The following is a 20823-nucleotide window of genomic DNA, read 5'->3' as shown; positions in this document are numbered from 1 at the left end:
AACTTAACGTTTCTTGATAAAATCCTGGGAGTCGGAAGATTAAATGAATAAAGCGGTCACATGCCGCAGACGAAGATTTCAGAAAGTGACCAATGAGGGCGCTACTACCAGGTCATGTGTATGGGCTCATGGGCTATACACCGAGGACATACATGCACGTAGGCAGGGCACAACATGTAGGTCACCTTAATATTTAGTCAGCGACTAACAAGTGAAATGCATGTTCGAGGATTTGCCAGCTATTCCATTTCAGAACCATGAAACTAACATTTCAAATGAATTACGGTTACCAAAACTGGAACAAACTCAATGCAAATATTTTGTGAACAAAATGATTAACAGACCTTGAAACACTGTACTGCAGTGGGAAAAAACAAACAAACTTATAACAAATGACCAAATACCAAAATAAACTGCACAATATACACTAGGTACACATATCTACAAAGTCTCATCACTGATGAGGAATGCTTCATCCTAAAGAGACTTATCATGTAATTATTATGCATTATTCACACAGTGCATGGCCACCACTATAGAATATTCCCGGGTAGGAATCGTGGTTTTAGAGAAAAGTGCACTTTTAAAGTTGTGAGACAAACTTTCATGAAAAACATTGAGTCACAGCAGCGATCTTGAAAAGGTCTTTATTTTGGCTGTAAAATATGAGACATTTCAAGAGCAGAAGATCGGATGGTATTATCATTGTCAAAGAATGTTTAATCTACAATTCTGCTGAAGTATTATGTTTGCCTGTATTTTCAGAGAGATGTACATAATCATGTGTGCCATTGGAGCTGCCATGATTGTGTTATTGCTCTTTTGAGACATTTTTTGCAAAGGGCTAACAAAGTAGAAGGTACTGCCAACATCAAATGAGAGAGACCAGCAGGCATTCTGTGAGTTAGAGGACACATGCTAACGGAATGTACATGTAGCTCAGTAAAACAACTGTGAAGACCTGTCATGGCATAATTATTTAAAGACTGGTGTTGACTCATGTCAGGCAATGAGTGTACTGATTATATGATTTTTACCAAACTACCATAATATTGATAATGTCTTTAAACAATGACAAATGTCTTACCTTAAAAATTGTTATGTGTGAAAGAAGTTCATTTTATAGTAGCATTTTGATATGGGTTGAGAGTCTTTCACCATAAATTTAATATGAAAGACGGTTCACTTAAAACCATGCCAAAACTCGTCAGTTTTGACAGAATTTACTACGAAAGAAAACTTTATGCAAGTTTCAAATCTCAGAACAGGGAGATTGTATGATCAGAGATGTATGAATACGCATGTACTATCAATAAGGGGCTGTGGGTAATTGAATCATGAACATGACAAACAAACTCTGTTTGTTTTGCGGGAAGGGGGGGTTACCTATACTGCTCCAATAGCGCTGATTGTAAATGACGTCACTGTTCTCTCTCATTAATATGCATAAATAAACATTTGTCCGCATTTCTGCTTAAACGACGAAAATAAAACCTGCGAGTGTTAGAAAGGCTATTTAGTGTCACAGTATGAATTGATGACTGAGACTACAAACTGCAACAACAGCCGCGCATACAGCGACAAAATTTGTCCGAATTTCAGCTTATTTGTCCGAAAGTCGCGCGCGTGCAGCTATATTTAGTAACAAACCCGAAATCGCGATCAACGCTATTATCGTGTGCACAGTTCACCCCAACTGTATACCATTGTTATGCCATTGAATTGTATATGCATGATACTAAAACAGGTTTTGTTCTGAAGTGTTAAGTCTTGTTAAGGAGAAATTCAGCTGATAATTTGATAACTGGATTTTTGCACTTCCAATTCTCTGCTTGAAGGGAGCTGAGGGGTTTGAGATATTTAACAAACACACTGAGTTTTGTTTGCAATGTTTATGTTTTAATTTCCACGATCCCTAACAAGCAATCATCAACAGATTTGCAAACTAAAACAACACTCATCAACACAAAGCACAAATGAATATACATGTACTGCCACGATTCATTTTCAGCATTAGATAAAACCCAGTCTGTACCAGGTGTATTTATGATACAAGCTATAGGAGTGAGCCTTGTGAGAAAACTACATATTGACTATGTTGAATTCATTGCAGATGGCCACTTTGATTCAAAAATCCTATACAAATATTTCATTTGGTGGCAGAAAGAAATCATAGCTGCCATGAACTTATCCAGTTCTGCTGTCATTCATTGAAAGTTGATTCTATGTGACATCAAATCGTGCTTCTCCAATCTATCTACCGCTCACAGCTTATTATTATGTAAACTGTACAGCTCTCTACATGAAAATTTACCTCCGAATATGTATATACAATTCTATGTTCTTTTGCAGCATACATTATTATGTCTCACACTCAAGACCTTGAACCTGTGTCTGTGCTTGATTGGCGCATGAAGTATGCCATGAGTGCCGAAGCGGCGAGCTGTGAGTCATAACCGTTGGTTTCTTGCAGCTTGCCACTTCTCCCCTCATGCCGACTGTGCCTCGTACCACCTCATGTGCCAATCAAGTGCAGACCCAGGTTCTGGGTCTGGCATGCAAGACTATAACATACACTGCTTTGTATTATGAGCTACAGATTATATATTCTGACCCAAGTTATTGTGAAATGAGGGTGTAATAACTTTCCACAATATAAATTGTGATTACTTCTTTGTACAGATGTAAATATTAAATAATCACTGTACCTTTTAATAAAACATAGAGGTATATAGTGTTACATGTACAATGACAAAGTAAATACACAAATTAACAGTTACATCAGTTAGTCTAGTTTCCTTTAAAATACAGTAACAACATAGGGAAGGACATCGGTCAGTTTAGGGGAGGCTGTTGTAAGATCTGTGCATATGCATAATGTGGAGCTACTGAAAATTCAAGAAGATACAGTTGTACACCTAAGGTGTTCAGAAACACAGTTAAAAATCATTCATTCAGAAAAAATCGAACAAAATCAATAAATTCAATAGTTTCCCCATTATAAAATAAACATAATTATTACATATAGGCTACCCTGTGTAAGGTTGTGATATCTGTACACTACACTGTCCTTATGTATCAGGAATCTCTGCGATGCTTTTGGAAAGTTGTTCATCTTTTTAAAAGATCCAATCAGCTTTTGTAAATTTGTCAGCTGACAGTTATTATCCAATCATCACTTGGGGATATCCATCAGCTCTTTACCCTATTATGCTGGGACAGCGGACAAAATTTGTTGGCAAATCATGAGACACTGGGCTTCAACTGGATAATTAGAAACACACTTGGTAGTAGTTTTCACACACTCTGTGTAACATCATTGTTTAAAGTGCTTCAAAGTTGGTACACCAACTTTTGGAAATACATAATGAGACCAGAGACAACTACCGCAACTGTTTGTGGCAAAGGCGCTTTAAAAATAAAATTCTTTGTTTGCCATCCACGTGCTGGCAGGATTTCAGAGAAAATTAAGAAAACAAAAACAATGTTAACACCAGTACAAATAAAAATATTATTTTTCCAAAGGAAACCAAATGAAAGGTGAGCTTATCTTAATACACTTGTGTTTCTTGTCTGGGTATTTTTCCCTGGCTGGCTGGCTGGCTGGTAGGTTTTCAAAAATCCAAAGATGGCAAACAAAGAATTTTCTTTAAATGGCCTAATGTGTGCAATTCGAAAAGTTACGTCAGTGCACAGTAATCATGATAATTTTTCAGACAGCTGTGAGTGATTTACAAAGCCACTGTCACTGAATCCATTTACTATAATTAAGAATCAATCTAGTTTTTACGTGGACACTTTCTGTTTGAGAACTACTTGGTAATCTGGTTATCTTCGAGATTCAGCACAGGGTTGGTTTGGACAAATGAAAACACTGTGCTCAGTGAAAAGAAAATATTCTTAAAAGCAAAACTTGCTGTACTGTTGAAAAATTTGATGTTGAAACCCTTGAAGGAAAACACTAGGGCTGCTTTTCTTTATTAGTACCCTTTAGGTTTGGTTTAACGTTAGACAGGTAGTATCACTTTCTGCAACACAAATCATGACTTTTCTCTGGGAAAGCATTTCTCTTTGTATCGGCACCGTCAAACTTCCATGACAAGCATTTGCAAATCTGTTCTTTAAGGTTATCATCCCTTAGCATAAACAAAGCTTCCACCACGGCTAAGATAGTTTTAGTCTGCTTTCCTGTCCAATTTCAGCCGCTGGCTGCAGTGCGCTCATGGAAAGGGTCCTTAGTATGCACCAGCCATCATTGTCAAGATTCTGGTTGTTTAAAGTGGCACTCACACTTGGTAACATTTTTAAAGCACATTTTTTTAATGCCAACGGTCGATATTTGATTAGGCGACTGCGCGCGGATCGCGAGATATCGATAAAAACATGTCTTCAAAAAAGTAAAAGTTTGAATTCTGGTGGCTCACCTAAATTCAGTTTCCGAACATCAAACGTTCGGCACTGGGGCCATTGTCAACTAAGCTATGGAGTACGAGTCTACGCTGACGCTGCTGTACGCCACAGTACCACTGGCATCGGTGATCGGTCATGGCCTGTGGAAGAAAGCTGAGTCCTACTGACTTGGCGTATAAACGAAAAACAATTTTTGCTGATTCCACCAGAATTGGCATAGGTGACTAGCACAGTTACGTGCGGTTGATACATAGCGGCCGCCGCGTGATATGCATAGACGCATGCCACGCGTGCATACCACGCACGCGGCGTACTGTGTGGCAGACGACAAAATGTAGTCATCGGAGGCGGCTAATATTTGACATGTAAAAACTGATGTTTATGTGGTATTGGTTAAAAATATCATACAACCGATTAAGAATAATGAAAACGACAAAAACTAAGGAGAAGTTTTTAAAAATTTAGCTGAGGTAAAGGCATAATGCTGTATATAAAGTCTTTGCAGTGGGAAGTAAATTAATTGCGTCGTTCGAACTTATTGTAGACTCCCTAGAATATCGTCAGTCAGCACAACAACAAACCTTCGGGGGATTTCGAGTCAAAATTAGAACGATCGTAAAACTTCGGGATGTGAAAAATACGCTCGGGAAATGACATGTTTTTATCCATATCTCGCGATCCGCGCGCAGTCGCCAAGTCAAATATTGACCGTTGGCATTAAAAAAATGTGTTTTAAAAATGTTACAAAGTGGGAGTGCCTCTTTAACACAACACTATTGAAACCTTGGGGCAATATAAAATGGCTGCCTTTAAGACAACCACATCAGTGAAGTCACCCACCACATAACATGGTTTGTTGAGGAAAGTATCAACCAGCAAACTTTTACAAATATCAATAGTGTTGATGTAGGCAAACACAGAAAGCATGACTCACAGCTACTGATTCCAAAATTTCGGGGGCATATATATCACAGAAAGCTCAAGAAACTACTCACCCATCAGAGAGCTTATAAAGTAAAACCATCATAGCTGTGGTAAAGGTTTTGTTTATTGCTACAGGATACTGATACCAAACAACATATTTGACAGTGCCTTCCATTGAAGTTTGAAACCTGTGCCAATACACCAGCTACAATGGTCTCCACCCAGTCACGAGTTGAAGAGTTTCACCGATGGCTCTCCCCATAATTCAAACACTGGTAGGTTTATCAAGCATCGCGTTTATTTTCTGCCTCAACAACACAGAGAAACAAAACTGATGCTTTGTAAGAGTGAATTTTCCTGACAAAGCAAACCCTATGCAGGTCACTGGAAAACAGCTCCTGCACAGCTTCCAAGTTGAAAAAAATTAACACTACCTGAAATTTGCTAGTCCCCATATGTAGAAATAATACTATAAAATTCCATGAGTTGTATTTTCAATTGATTCAGTGACGCATTACAAGAATTTTATGAAATTAATTATTGTCATACTACACATATACAAAACAAATTAATGAGCTATCAACGTAAAAATACCGAAAAAAGTAAAATATTTTTGTTTGGCTACGAGCACGGCTCAAGATCTTCATTCTTTCCTATCCTAGCCATCCTGGCAAAATGGGCTTCTCTGAGAATTTGGTTTATGTGTCCATAATATTCATTGGCTAAGTCTGTATCATCGTGGCTGTGATTGGTTAATTCAGCACTCGTCCCAGGTGGACTGTGTAATATATTATTGACGGTGCCTTCGTGGGGGTTGTATTCTTGGCATGCAGACGGGAAACCAGGTGGCTCTTCTCTTGGAAGATGATTTGCCAACCCATGCTGTATACTCATGCCATTTTCCTGTAAAGTTTGGGGGAGAAGAGTAAAACATGTCCATTTTAGAATGTGAATGGAGTTTTGGTGTGGAGGAATTCAATGCTATACAAAATGGAAACCATACAGGCATCTCTTACTGTAACTATACCGTACAGGCAATCTTTGGAGAACATAATGACACTTCAGGTAGAATGCGCCTTCGGGACAGATGTTTGGACTCTTCAACTTTTACAGTTCTTGTCTGATCTACCTCTTGTGGAGGGCTTATTTTGAAGCTCTTGGAGTAAGTTAAGTTTTCACCATCTTAGTTTTGTGTAAAACAAAAAGTTAATTTTCCCAATAGAGTTAATACAGGGATGGCAGCCATTTTGATTTTCAAATATCGGTAATTGTTAAGTAGTTTGCTTATCTGGTACCAAAATTTGCACCATGACTCCTAATTTTTATTCTTGATTTCGGAAGAGTGGTTGAAAGTTTTGTGGAGGATAGTTTGAGCAAAAGTTTAAGTCATTTGAGGTGCATACTACCCTCAGAGGGCAATAGTTGTAACCTTTGATAAAATTTTCATCGTTTTTGTTTTAAAAAATACATACATTTTCCTGTTCTTCTTTCCTAAAGTACATCAAAATACTTTAGCATCAGCCTTGCAAAAAGATATCTCATATATGTTTTGTGATTATCAACAAATAAATTTGAGTCTGGACAAAAATTCAGTCATCAACACATTACACATGGCACAGGCTGTTGCCAAGTTAAACACTGAGTTTTTCATGAGGCCAAAGTAATTAAATTCTTTCTTTTGCGTCAACTTAAAATGAGAAAAGGTACGCATCTAAGTGGCTGAAAAACACACACAAGAAAATTAACACAATGTAATTTGATTGCAGCAAATAACAAATTGTAACACAATTTTTAGTTCGGAAAAGCTAAGCGGTAATGTCCTAAAATTTCCTATTCAAATACACTGTGTGTGTTTTTCATGAAAACCTTAGAAACCTAGGCGGGTGGGGACGCAAAACAAAGAATTTAATTACTGAGTTTTTCATGACTACAAAGTAGAACAAGATATGTATTTTCCGGATGGAGCAAAAATCAAAGAAAACACATTAAACACATTTAGATATTATTCCCTAATATCTTTCTTTGTTCAGTAAAGGAAAACACAAGTGACATAATTACCATGTCACCAACGTCATGAGTATTTTCCAAGCTGAATGAAGAAAAAAGATTAGGGAACAACATAATTATCACATGTGCACAAGCCAAGAATTTGTCATTTTTTGCAGAAGGAAGGGAATTTTCCTGACGACAGTAAGTTATTTAAACTTTTGAACTACTTATGGAATAATATATGCTGAGGCCAATTTGTCAATCATTTCTAGTCATCAGAAACTTGAGTGAGGCACACACGTACTGGTACATTCGTGTACAGGGGCAAATACCAGACGATCGCTCAAGATATACGCAGAGAACCTCTATATTGGTGACAAAACTAACACACCAAGACTCAAAATTTGCACAGTGATTATTTTGTCAGACTCTCATAATTATAATTGATTTTTATGAAATGTTCATGTCAGACATAAATTTCGATCATCGGAGAAATAACGGCCGCCATGTTGTTTCGTTTACATGGACAAGCACATCAAAGATTGAAGCAGAACAAGTTACGACACGCCAAAATTAACGATGTAGCACACAAGGTGTTGTGACATAGAATGACCAGAGGATAAATCCTGTATTTTTGTCGAGAGATGACAAACTTGGCTTGTGCATGTGATAACAAAAGTTACCCTTGACCACTCTTTTCAGTTTACTTTCCATTATCTAATAGAAGGACAACTGATTCAGAAAAATTTTTACTTCTTACACATGTTACTGTAGGGCTGAAGCAATTAGATTACGAGAAATTCAAAGAATTCATTAGTCTAAGGGTACACTGGGCAACACAGTCAGGCATACTGGTCACTCTACACCGCTTTATTCTAGACTGGGACCCTTATGAGTCATGCAAAATCACAGGACGAGGTAACTTTCAATAAAACAGGATGGTTATGCAGTGTAGATATACTTAGGGACACAGAACCCCACAGTTTGATTGAAACTTATCATGCACTGATAATAGGAGAGTCTTGAAGCTATCACTTTACCTGCAAAGATTAGTGTCGAAGCTAACATCAGTTTCAGTGTAAAGATTCTGAAAACTGTAATCAAATACTTACTGTACAGTGACATGATTCCTGCTGATGAAATTCTTCTGAATGTCCATTATGCAATGGTCTACAAAGAAAGACAAGATAACAAATCAAATATCCATAAAGAAATAACTATACCAATGTGCACACACACACACACACACACACACACACACACACACAGAGTAAATATTAAATATGTACTTATGAGTAACACATAAGGCCAAGTAGTTTACGATTTCTGATTCCATGAAAATAATTTCTTGCTGTCAGCAGGTTTGTGTGGAAGTGAAGTGCATTAGAATTGTGGAGAGAAATGAGAGAATTTCACTTTTTTGGATTTCTGTGATAACCTGAAAGTCCCTTGCAATGGTTTATAGCTGCTACACGTCACTGAGTATCTACAGTTCACTGTATCATAGGTCAGCAGACAAAGCACTGCATTTGATTTATTGGCACCAGGGAGAAATTTGAAGGCAATTGTAGCGTCATGGTAACAATATGATTTGCATTGCAAAAATATGGCATAGACTACACTTGTCCTTCCAGTGTTCATCATTTTACTTTTACACCAGCAGTGGCAAATGAGAACATTTTTCAGACCAAAAACCATGAAAATTCCTGCTCCTGATAACAGTTGTCTTACGTAGTCGACTGAAAGTTTCCCCTAAAAAGGTAATGCACTGTGTTCTCAGTTTAAGCCCACATGTATACCCTTTCATAACAATGGTTAGGTCCAAACGGCCACTGTCACTCAACCAAACCATTGGAGTAGAGTAACTGTGGTCCAAACCAAATGTTATCAAAGGTAGTTGTGGACCGTTACAGGGCATTTGGGGTGAACATATTAAACTCTCAGATTTGCAAAACTTTTACTTGACCCCATTTTTTTCCAATCACATAAAGTTTGACTGGTACACTACTTTTACCACATTGAAATGGTCCAGCATCGAACATAAAAACAGTGCTCAGTCATAGCTAGCTTGGATGTACCACGTAATACGTATGGATTGCTGCCATTCACAATAACTGACTTTTGAACTCCATGGATATCGTAGTACCATCATTGGTATGCAATTTATGAAACTTCTGGTATAACAATTAACTATTCTTTGACAGTATATTTGTGTGTGTGTGTGTGGATATATATATATATATATATATATATATATATATATATATATATATATATATATATATATATATATATATATATTTAAAAACTATCTGCTGTTGATTGACCAATCAGAGTGCTCAATTCAGGGTGTTTTATCTACTCATAAAGCCTTGGTCACCAAATTCTAGAAACGAATGACAGCGCCGTAGTAAAGTACTGTCCAATCAAAAGTGAACATGTCATATTCTGTAGACATCTGGTACGTTTTAATATTCAAATTTGGTAACACAGCGGAAACCAGCTGCAACACAAAATCTGCTGTACCCTAGGGCATTTATATAATGTGCCCTGGGGCATTTATAGGATGTTCCATTACATTGGAAGGCTATTTCACAAATAAAAGTTTAATTCATATCCTAAACATGTTACATTGACAAAGGGGACGGTTGACATAAACACATTGAAAACGAAAATATATCAGTTAGGGGCGATAGTTTTTAAGTCGGATAAAACCCTCGTACTCGGGCTCTTCTGGTATATAAAGTCCAACCCTACGATAAAATGTCTCGGCCTGCGGCCTCGACATTTTATCGTTGGGTTGGACTTTATATACCAGAAGAGCCCTCGTACTCGGGCTTTATCCTATACATATATATATATATATATATATATATACACCAGCGTTGGAAACTACCGCCCGTCCTCCCGTCCGAGACGGGTAACTTTTCAGTCGGACGGGAGGAAAATTGTACTTCCACGTCCGTGTGTCGGGCTCTCGATAGTAGCCCATACGGCATACCCAGTAATCTCATCGATCAGCTGCTTCTAGATGTTGTGTAAAATAAACGAAATGTAGTATACCAATACGTCCGACTTCAACGCGCTTATGCTACTGAAACTGTGCAACTGTGTGACGCCGGAACGCAATGCAAGCGAGACATGTAAACACGGGTAAACAGGAAGTCGCTCATACTAGTAAATCTCACACTAGCGAGATTTGCGCGATATCAGCCAGTGCAAGTACAAGTACAACAACGGCACGGGTTTGCGTGACGTAAACACAATGTTGAGTCGATTCCTTGGCACAGAACCTCCCCAAAAGAAAAATAAAGACACCGGTGAAAGTAAGAAGGAAGCCAACAATGCGTACGATAGGACGAAACGGAAAAGGAAAGTCGTTGCGTCTTGGAAGACAGAGTTTGCTTGGCTGATCACTGATGATACCAAACTTACTGTAAGGTATGCAGATACACAGTCATTAGTAGCAGGACAGGGACTGGACTCTGATTATGAATCAGACTTTTCTGATCTCCTGGAAAGTGAAGTTGGTAGTGACACTGACTTGATGTAATATGTGCTTGACTCATGTCAGCACTGATTTCATCAAGGAGACCATGCACAGATCAATGATGAAATGTCCAGTACTTGGTTATCAACACAATGTATCAGAGTGTTAACAGCATTGTTATTGTAGAAATTTTGTATTCAAGTCTGGATTAGAATTCATTTCAAACAGTGGAATTCAGAACAGTTTGTTTGTAAGATCACAGTTAATACTCATGTTGAAAATAAAGTTGTTTACAGTTTGAAGTACATAATGGTTTTGTGTTTTTTGAATGAATGGATTTGTCAAAAATTCAGGACAGGCAACTTTCTGGCAGGACAGGCAAGTTTTGAAAGTTACCAGTCCTGATGTCTGGCAAATATTTTGGCCAGTTTCCAACACTGTATATATATTATATACATATATATATATATATATATATATATATATATATATATATATATATATAATATATATATATATATATATATATATATATATATATAAAGTTTGAATATATATATATATATATATATATATATATATATATATATATATATATATATATATATATATATATATATATATATATATATATATATATATATATATATATAAAGTTCGGATATCTTTTGGGTTTTTTGGTTTTGTTTTTTTCATAAATTGTCATGAAGCCAGTAGGCACACAATGATGCATTATGGAGCGTAATTCATGCCAAAATTAGCACCCCACTTTTCGATACCACTCATTCACTTTTCAATACCACTCATTCAGATTTTGACACTACTCAACCAGTTTTCGAAACTACCCATCCACTTTTCGATACCACTCATTCACTTTTCAATACCACTTAATCAGATTTTGACACTACTCAACCAGTTTTCGAAACTACCCATCCACTTTTCGATACCACTCATTCACTTTTCAATACCACTCATTCACTTTCAATACCACTCATTTTTCGCCCGAGTGCTATTGGGTTCAATGAGATTAACAATGGCGGCAGATACAAACGCTTCCCTCACATAGAGAGAGAAAAGTAGGCTTTGCGTAAGTTTACAAGTGCGGCTGAGCACATCGTGTACCTAGGCGAGATGGGTGTGCTCGAAAACGAAGATCAATGTAAGTTTTGGATTCAAAGTCGGCTGTTTTCGGCGGAGAAACTGCGCGCCGTATTTCCGAGGAGCTACCAGCGGTTCTGCCTATATAGCAGTCTGCAGGGCTGTGGTGGAGGGCGTATAACGCATGTAACACACAGCCCTGCCATGCAGAGTTACTGAAAAACCATTTCGCCACTACCAACTTAGGTTTCGATATAGACGCCCTAGTTCGCTAAAGAATTTTTACAGCTCAGCTTGCAAGCGTTGTGGCTATGTCACAACACATCATACCTACGTCATATGACGTCACTGAAATTTCCATCAAATTTCTTGTAATATGCATGGGAAACTAGTAAATCGGAAGGTCAAACTCTGACCACGTGGTATACAATGGATACACGGACCATGTACAGCATGGAGACGTCAGGCGATAGAAGCAGTTCAGCTGATAAACTTACATGTGCTAGTAGATTGATGAAAATAGCACAGTATCTCTTGGACTCTGAGCATGAACAAAGTGCTGATCTTGATCATACTGCTGATCTCTATATGACCCCCCTAAGCACACCCCAATCGACCTAAGAATTTGCTAGCGAATTCTGTCATGCACCTCTCAAATTCTTTCATCGACGTCTCATTCATAGCCGTAAAACTCTTTAGTGAGCTAGGGTGTCTGATATCGAAAACTAAGTTGGTAGTGGCGAAATCGTTTTGCGAGTGTTGAAATCTGAGTAAATGGTATTGAAAACTAAGTTGGTAGTGGCGAAATGGTTTTGCGGGTGTCGAAATCTGATTTAATGGTATTGAAAACTGAGTTGGTAGTGGCGAAATGGTTTTGCGAGTGTCGAAAAGTGGATGGGTAGTTTCGAAAACTGGTTGAGTAGTGTCAAAATCTGATTAAGTGGTATTGAAAAGTGAATGAGTGGTATCGAAAAGTGGATGGGTAGTTTCGAAAACTGGTTGAGTAGTGTCAAAATCTGATTAAGTGGTATTGAAAAGTGAATGAGTGGTATCGAAAAGTGAATGAGTGGTATCGAAAAGTGGATGGGTAGTTTCGAAAACTGGTTGAGTAGTGTCAAAATCTGAATGAGTGGTATCGAAAAGTGAATGAGTGGTATCGAAAAGTGGGGTTCTAATTTTGGCATGAATAACGCTCCATAGATGTATACTATGATATCTTTGTATGATGGTACTAATTAATTGTAGTTCACTCAAAGGGAAACCGTCATTAAAACTGCATCTGTATGAGTTTCTTGTTTACAGACAATGTATTTCGTGCACAATATCTAGATGCACCTCACTGCAACATTTAATTATAAAATGCAGATTGTGACAAACATGTTTTAACCTTTATCGACATCATCTTACCTTGGATACAGTGTTAACATTGGTCGCATGGGTTCCACACGACCCAGGAGTGCAGTTCTGACGACTTAGTACCTTTAACTCTCAATTTTTCATAATATTACAGTTCATCCTACACCTATGCGCGCTCCATGAACTTTGATGAACTTTGGTAGTAGCTACCTTACTTCCTGGTGTTGAATACAAACAACAAAAGAACCCCTCCACAAATCTTTGTGCGTTTACCAATTGTTTTCACTTTCACTTTGTTCAACGTTTCTCCATCCCCCTCCCTCTCTAAAACCTTTATACGTAATGATCATGTCTAATATGTGCCCCGCCTCTTTCACATTACCAGCTGTTTTTACACGAGAAGAATGGAACGCTATGTAACGCTGACAATACATACCTTGGTATTCCAGGATCGGCAAAATTATTGGGACTTCTCTTAGCAGCAGGCACCAGCTCAACATCGTCGTCGACGTCTCTTGCTCTCTTTCGGCTTTCAAGAAAAAGGGGTTAAAGTAAGATGATTATGTGAGAAGCAGGCTGAAAACAGCTGACGTCTTGTCTATGCATAAATTGGATCTCTGTTGCTGATGTGGTGGATTACATGACTGACATTCCTAAACGATTTGGCATTATATGACCACTAAAACACTTGGATGTTTGTAAAATTCGTATAAAAATCGACAACTAGACACAAAAGAGGACGTTTGTCACTCAAGATTTACACTGTTGACGCTGTGCAGAAAAAAAAAATCCGCAGTACCTTGCCTTTGACTGTGTCATCTTGTCGCCATTACTCGATTGTGCTGGTTGTGTTTATGTCGTACTGCGGCTGCGCGATGTAAAGGGAGCGCCCCCTACGACAAATTAAATTATAATAAACGGTAACGTTGAACAGTATGGTCATAGATCTCATCAGTATATCTTATTTAATTTGTAAGAAGGAGAGAAGTCAGGGTTGGGTGAATGAATCTTCTTGCATCAACCGGCATTGCCAATCAGGTCTAGTTAAAGGGCCAGTAATGCTAACTTTTGATTATTTTTTTCTGTATTTTTGTTTGTCATATCAACCACAATTTCTTGTTCTACTCCCTGAAGCATGTTGATATACACAGTATTCAGCTTTCAACTCAGCCTGTACACATATACACTGCATTGTTATATTGTTTACAAGTAAACTGTGGTCCGGACTGGAATTCAAATGTAATTTTACACATATAGACGCTATGTTGACAAGCCAAATAGGTGTTTCAACATTCCTGTAGGACGGGAATAAGAACTTGAAATACAAAATTAAAATAAAGTTAGCATTGATGGCCCTTAAAAAAACCCATAATAAATGAGGAAGCTCTTGCTGGGCTTTATGTTGGCTAACACGTGGTCCCTTAATTTGCATATCAGCATCATCCTGCATCACACAAAATCATGTCTTCTAATAATGAAGGGCTGCTGTTAATTGAATAAGCAAAATGTAAGATTTACGCTGATGAAGTGACTACCAGTTACACTGGCTTATTGCAAATCAAAAAACTGCAGCCATTGATTTGCATAAATCTGCATCTGTTATTTTATTGGGTGATGGGCAACAATTCATTTGCATACTTTTATTTTTATTTGCATATCACTGATGGCGAAATATGTTAAATAACAAAAGAAACCCACTGTACAATAGTATGATATAACTTCCATTGATTTTAAGAAAAGTAGTTTGCATTGCTGTTTATGTACATCAATGAGCTCATGAACTTTATATATACTTGCATGTAAAGGTGATATATAACAATATTTTCAAGATAATTTTTGGTCAGTGAAGGCCATGTATAATTGTCCTTGTTTTCATTTCTTTTTCAGTGAATAAGTAACAATTCACCACACTGAAAATATACATATCATTAATCACTTAAAAAGTATTAGATTTCTTAAAAATAAATCTTATATTTGATGACCTGAGGAGTTGAAATCATTTTTCATTCTATGTATCGAAATACGGTGGTATAAGGGACCGTCAGATCAGATTGTCGCTGAAGTTCAAAAAGCGAAATTCATTCGTTTAGGGGGGGAGAGGGTTTGACCTCCATTCAATTAGTGAACTTCACTTTCGCACTTTTATTTTGTGATCACAAGTTTTCGTGTGTTTATTTTAAATTAAAGAAAAACTGCACACTTGTGCCAACAAATTTGTAACCGTTTCCATCTCGTTTGTGCCCCACACACAATTTACCAATACTAACATTGTATCCTTAACCTTTCACTTATCAAATTCAACAAAGACAAAAGTATCATTTTTTTAAATGCGCTATTTATAAGCGTATGCCCTAACCACTAGATGTCTTTATTCTCACATGTTATGCATCTGGTCATAGTCGTTTTAATATGATTGAACATGCCTGGTCCCCCTTGTCAAAGTTTCTCGCTTATTTACCGCCCCTACCAAGTACAAATTGCGTGTTCGCAGAGACAAAGAACAGATGCAAAAAAGGGAAAGTAAGATAAAATGAAACTTTTATGCGGTAAAAATGCCCTGTTAGTAGTCAAATCTGATCGATAGCAAAATGCAACATTGTACCCTCAGGCAGACATAAACATTTCGCACTTTTGAAGTTTCGTTTAGGGGGAGGGGGGAGGGGGTTTTGATCAAAACGAATTAATTTCGTTTCTTGAACTTCTGCGACAATCTGAGACGGTACCTAAAATATACAATGATGTGAAGTATGTTTGTACAAGTGTTTACATATGTAATCATACACACAATATGTACATACATTATTTGTCTGTATATTTGCAAGAATGTATATAACATCACATTGACCAGCATCCCTTTCTGCTTCACAGAGTCCCATAATTCCGTTGTGCCGACGGATGGGGATAGATATATCAGTAGTTGCAATAAAGTAGGGGTGAAACAAGCTCTAAAAACATTTCCTGTTAATGATGGTAGGACCATATTCTTCATATTCCTGCTTGGTGACCCACATCTTTTGGAAAGTGGACAGAGAAGCCATGATGGAACCGCCAATCCACACGGAGTATTCCCGTTCCGGTGCTCCTATTACTCTGGCTCTCCTGCCACTGATCAAGTTGCTCATTTCCTGCTGAAGTCTTTCCACAATGCCAGGATACATACTACTGCCACCAGACAGATAAAGGTTGCAATAGAAGTCACTTCTCATGTCAATGTCACATTTCATCAAGCAATTGTAAATTTTCCGATGAATGCCACCATCATTGACACCTAGAGAGAGAGAGAGAGAGAGAGAGAGAGAGAGAGAGAGAGAGAATCTTACTTTTCGTAAAGTCTTCTTGTTGCATTTTCAATGCGGAATGCTATCAAATTAAAATCAACATATTAGAGGTTGGTGGCAGATAACAAAATGTCTTTAATACAGGCTTCTTTTAGAAGTAGGTCACATAGACGCAATTACTGTACATTCTTCTATGTTTACACCATGAACAACATTACAACACAGAATATGTCAACGTTCTCACGTGCAGCCAAAGGTTTCTCACCAATTAATGAAGGTTGAAAAAGAGCCTCTGGAACCTGGAATCTCTCACTACCAATGCTGACAGTATCTCCATCAGGTAATTCATACTTTTCCTCCAAAGATGAAGTACGCGATGCCCGTTCCAACTCTCTCTCATAGTCCATTGAAACGTAACATAATTTCTCCTTCATCTCTCTCACTGTTTCTCTCTCAGCTGTGTGAAGATGTCAGTTTGAATGAGCATTCATATCAAATGCCATTGCACAGGACAGCTATTTAGAGTTGGTCATGATGTGTATTACTACAGTACAACACACATGCAAGTTGACACTGAGGGCGCTCTTCTGTTGGCCTTCAGAACTGCACAGTAATTATTACAGAAAATGCAACTTACACTAAAATTGATACTAGTAATATCATCAATACTGATCACTCCATTATCAAGTACTTGTCACTTACAATTTGAAAGAATCCATGAAACAAAGTGAAGTGATATATGTTCAAAATTTTGTACAAAACACCCTCTTAGATTTAGACTGATAACACAAATTTCCTGTGCCCGTCTCATGGGTACAGGGGTCGGATACAGAGCTCATGGCTATGCCATCATCGCCCTGATGCCTCAAATGAAGCTAAATGACAATTATCATTTAATAAATCAATTTCAACATTATGAATTAATTGTATTCAAGACTGAGGGATTGGCAGTGATATGCTCCGTGCCAGATGATGAAATGTTCCGGAAGCGTATCCTCTCTTGAAACACGGTCCTCTGGGAAGGATTTATCGATAGACATTGGAATCTCCAAACAAATGAAAGGAAGTGTCCTCTCATATCTTCCAAAACCCAATATTGGCATAGACATGACTATGGCAATAAAAAGTGATACCGGTACTTTTGTAGGTTGTCAAAGTGCAGTATTTTCTTTGTTATATTTTTCCAGGGTCTGTAGTATAATCATAATTCTGTACTGACTCACCTGTCGTTGAAAAGCTGTATCCCCTTTCAATAAGTAATCTTGAAAGATAATCAGTCAGATCTCGTCCAGCCACGTCCAGTCTTTGTATGGTGTGTGGTAGGGTATACCCTTCATATACAGGTAAAACTTGCACCACACCATCGCCAATATCTACTGATATGGCGCTGGAACGACCCGATGCATAGACAGCCAGTATAGATTGGATTGACACGTACATGGCAGGGGTGTGAAAAACCTCAAACATAGTCTGCAGTTGAGAAAACAAAGGCATGTACTTCACAATGGAGATCCTGATCTTCTACTAAAGCTAGTCTATACATAGAACTACAACCACCAAAAAGAAGATGCGATGAAATTGGTTGCTGTTGTTTTCGTTAGCATTCAAAGGTCGGTCTTCTCTCTACATATTATCATGCCATCCCCACGTCTGATTTTCATCAAATCTGGTTGATGCATGAAACAAAGCAGTTGAAAACAATACTTCCAACGGTAAAGGCCTCTGTCCTTCTGTGTTGTACACTTAAGAAAGCAGATATTACATGTAAATACTAATATCACATTGAAAAAGTATTTATTAGATCCAATACTTTTAAATTATCTTTACTGGATACATGACTATCAAACTGAAAAGGTGAATGTTAATGGCTAAATATTCATTGCATAATGGACCAGTTGTTCAAGGGTTGTTGACCTCTTTCTCACCTGTGTCATCTTTTCCCTGTTTCCCTTTGGGTTCAATGGCGCTTCTGTCAGTAACACTGGGTGCTCATCTGGGGAGACGCCTAGTTCATTGTGGAATGTGTGATGCCAGAGCTTTTCCATGTCATCCCAGTTTGTAATGATTCCGTGTTCGATGGGATATGAGAGAGTAAGGCCGTGTCTCTTGCTCTGTGCTTCGTCACCTACAAAGCTTTCCTTGCGATCATCTCCCGCATCTGCAGTCTTATGTATTAAAAACATTGAGACATATTTTGAGTGACATAAGAATGGTGGTTGTTTGAAAGTGTTCACATTGGCATGACTGCACAATCATTATGTACATTAGGGACTGTAGACTTCGGTACCATGAATGTAACGTCTCATTCATATGCCCATGCTACCACCGTTACTCATGGGAATTACATGTACATCTCCATGTTGGCCACGAATCCTGCAATCTGAAGATATATATATATATATATATATATATATATATATATATATATATATATATATATATATATATATATATATATATATATATATATATATATATATATATATATATATATATATATATATATATATAAATTTCTTCGTAAAACAAGAATTGTTGGTACGATTTTCACACAAAACCAGTTGAAATACTAGCACTGTGTGGTAAATTTAACAAACATGTGCAGGGTATTATTGATTACTGTGACAAACATGCATATATAATATATATATATAATATATATATATATATATATATATATATATATATATATATATATATATATATATATATATATATATATATATATATATATATATGTAGATATATATGTAGATATATATATATATATATATATATATATATATATATATATATATATATATAATCAAATCATGTGACTTACTTTTATACCGGGTATATATATATATATATATATATATATATAATCAAATCATGTGACTTACTTCGTAACCGGGGTTACATATATATATATATATATATATATATATATATATATATATATATATATATTTCATATCTTCAGATTGCAGGATACATGAAACTAAAGTAACCGATATCATTACTTTGAACCTGAAGTAAATTGTGTAATTATTTATATTGCTCTGCTTTAGCATCAAGCACTCAGCTGTATTTTCCCACGCACGATGACATCTGTATACTTCCATAATATATATATATATATATATATATATATATATATATATATATATATATATATATATATATATATATATATATATATATATGTATATTTATTCTTTTATTTATTTATTTATATATGGACACAAACATGTATCACAATGTGGACAGCTCGAGCTGCCCATACATGTACCACAAATTCAATATATAATGTGACTGAGCCGGATTGCGATGGCACAATGCCACAAGGCTGCATTGTTGACACTGCGAGTCTGAGCGCCCACCCTCAAGCCAGAGATTCTTGTAGTTGTACTACATGTACTACGAAAACAGCAAACTCGGTCTGACTGAAGTTAGCAAACATGGTTTGTGAATTCAAAATACCTGGTTTCGTGGTCTTCCGACAACTGCCGAGAACACAGAACTTGGACCGTCGTCACCGGCGAAGCCAGCTTTGCACACCCCGGAACCGTTGTCCACAACAAGAGCAGGAACATCTTCGTCGTCCATGATGTAAACTAAACTAGTTCCCTGTTTCAGGTCGAAAACCCACCGTAGGCAAGCGCAAGCACTTCAGGTCGACCTTTTTTCATGTCATGGGACTCGTAGGCCCTTGGTCAACTCCATATTTGAAAATCTGCGGCACATAAATTTCCTTACGCCCCGTATTGTTGTGTCTCGGAACCAGTCATTTGGGGATGTGACATCATGTTTGCGTTGTGACCTTTCAACCCCTGACCCGATTACTAAATTTACATAATGAGCGTAAAGTTGGACGAGCGTGAACTCGCGTCATCCTCCTCCTTAGCCTCAAGTGACCTTTCCTAGCTGAAACTGAAAATGATGCTACTCAGCGCCAGCTTCGGCACCACATCCGAAGAATATCGAAGTTACTCTATCCGATGAGGGACAAATGATAAAATTCGCCCAAAAACTCTACAAAACGACTGCCTTCTTTCACAATTGTCTTTTTTTGTAAAATTGAATCGCAAGTAAAATATTATATCAGAAAAAGATCTCATAAACACCCATTTTTCGGAGGAGGTTGTCATTTAGGACCTTGATTCATGGCAGTGTTTGTAAGTTGGTCTCTTTTTAACTCATGCCATTAGAAAGTCAGAAATAAGTAAAAACCGCCACCATGCAAAGGGCACAGGTGCTCGCAGCGTTCCTTGGATAGTCGCTCGAAGGCCTGGG

At 37.3% G+C, this 20823-nt stretch overlaps 2 protein-coding genes across 2 annotated transcripts; both read right to left on the bottom strand.

Annotated features, from left to right (window-relative positions):
- Positions 1–1877: 1877 nt before the first annotated feature.
- LOC139151783 (uncharacterized) lies at positions 1878–14187 on the bottom strand. Its single transcript, XM_070724767.1, has 4 exons — positions 14067–14187; positions 13704–13796; positions 8436–8493; positions 1878–6237 (listed from the first exon to the last, which is right to left on the bottom strand). Exons 1-4 carry the CDS (start codon positions 14084–14086, stop codon positions 5956–5958), a joined length of 453 nt encoding a protein of 150 aa, XP_070580868.1. The 5' UTR covers positions 14087–14187; the 3' UTR covers positions 1878–5955.
- A 1638-nt stretch (positions 14188–15825) lies between these two features.
- Positions 15826–20343, bottom strand: LOC139151782 (actin-1-like). The gene is made up of 5 exons (XM_070724766.1): positions 20011–20343; positions 18471–18710; positions 17769–18015; positions 16811–17002; positions 15826–16535 (listed from the first exon to the last, which is right to left on the bottom strand). Exons 1-5 carry the CDS (start codon positions 20134–20136, stop codon positions 16213–16215), a joined length of 1128 nt encoding a protein of 375 aa, XP_070580867.1. The 5' UTR covers positions 20137–20343; the 3' UTR covers positions 15826–16212.
- Positions 20344–20823: the final 480 nt, after the last annotated feature.

The sequence above is a fragment of the Ptychodera flava genome, chromosome 15 (genome assembly GCF_041260155.1).
Source record: "Ptychodera flava strain L36383 chromosome 15, AS_Pfla_20210202, whole genome shotgun sequence".
NCBI lineage: Eukaryota > Metazoa > Hemichordata > Enteropneusta > Ptychoderidae > Ptychodera > Ptychodera flava.
Note: the sequence above shows the minus strand (reverse complement) of the source record. Positions and strands in the feature narration are given on the sequence as shown.

Excerpts from the sequence above, each read along its gene's own strand:
- LOC139151783 (XM_070724767.1), bottom strand. The coding sequence starts at position 14,086 with ATGACACAGTCAAAGGCAAG. Across the intron at positions 8,494-13,703 it reads GCCGATCCTGGAATACCAAG|ACCATTGCATAATGGACATT; the intron begins GTATGTATTGTC and ends CTTTCTTTGTAG. Across the intron at positions 6,238-8,435 it reads AGGAATCATGTCACTGTACA|GAAAATGGCATGAGTATACA; the intron begins GTAAGTATTTGA and ends CAAACTTTACAG.
- LOC139151782 (XM_070724766.1), bottom strand. The coding sequence starts at position 20,136 with ATGGACGACGAAGATGTTCCTGCTCTTGTTGTGGACAACGGTTCCGGG. Across the intron at positions 18,711-20,010 it reads TCGGAAGACCACGAAACCAG|ACTGCAGATGCGGGAGATGA; the intron begins GTATTTTGAATT and ends TTAATACATAAG. Across the intron at positions 17,003-17,768 it reads ATACAGCTTTTCAACGACAG|CTGAGAGAGAAACAGTGAGA; the intron begins GTGAGTCAGTAC and ends ATCTTCACACAG.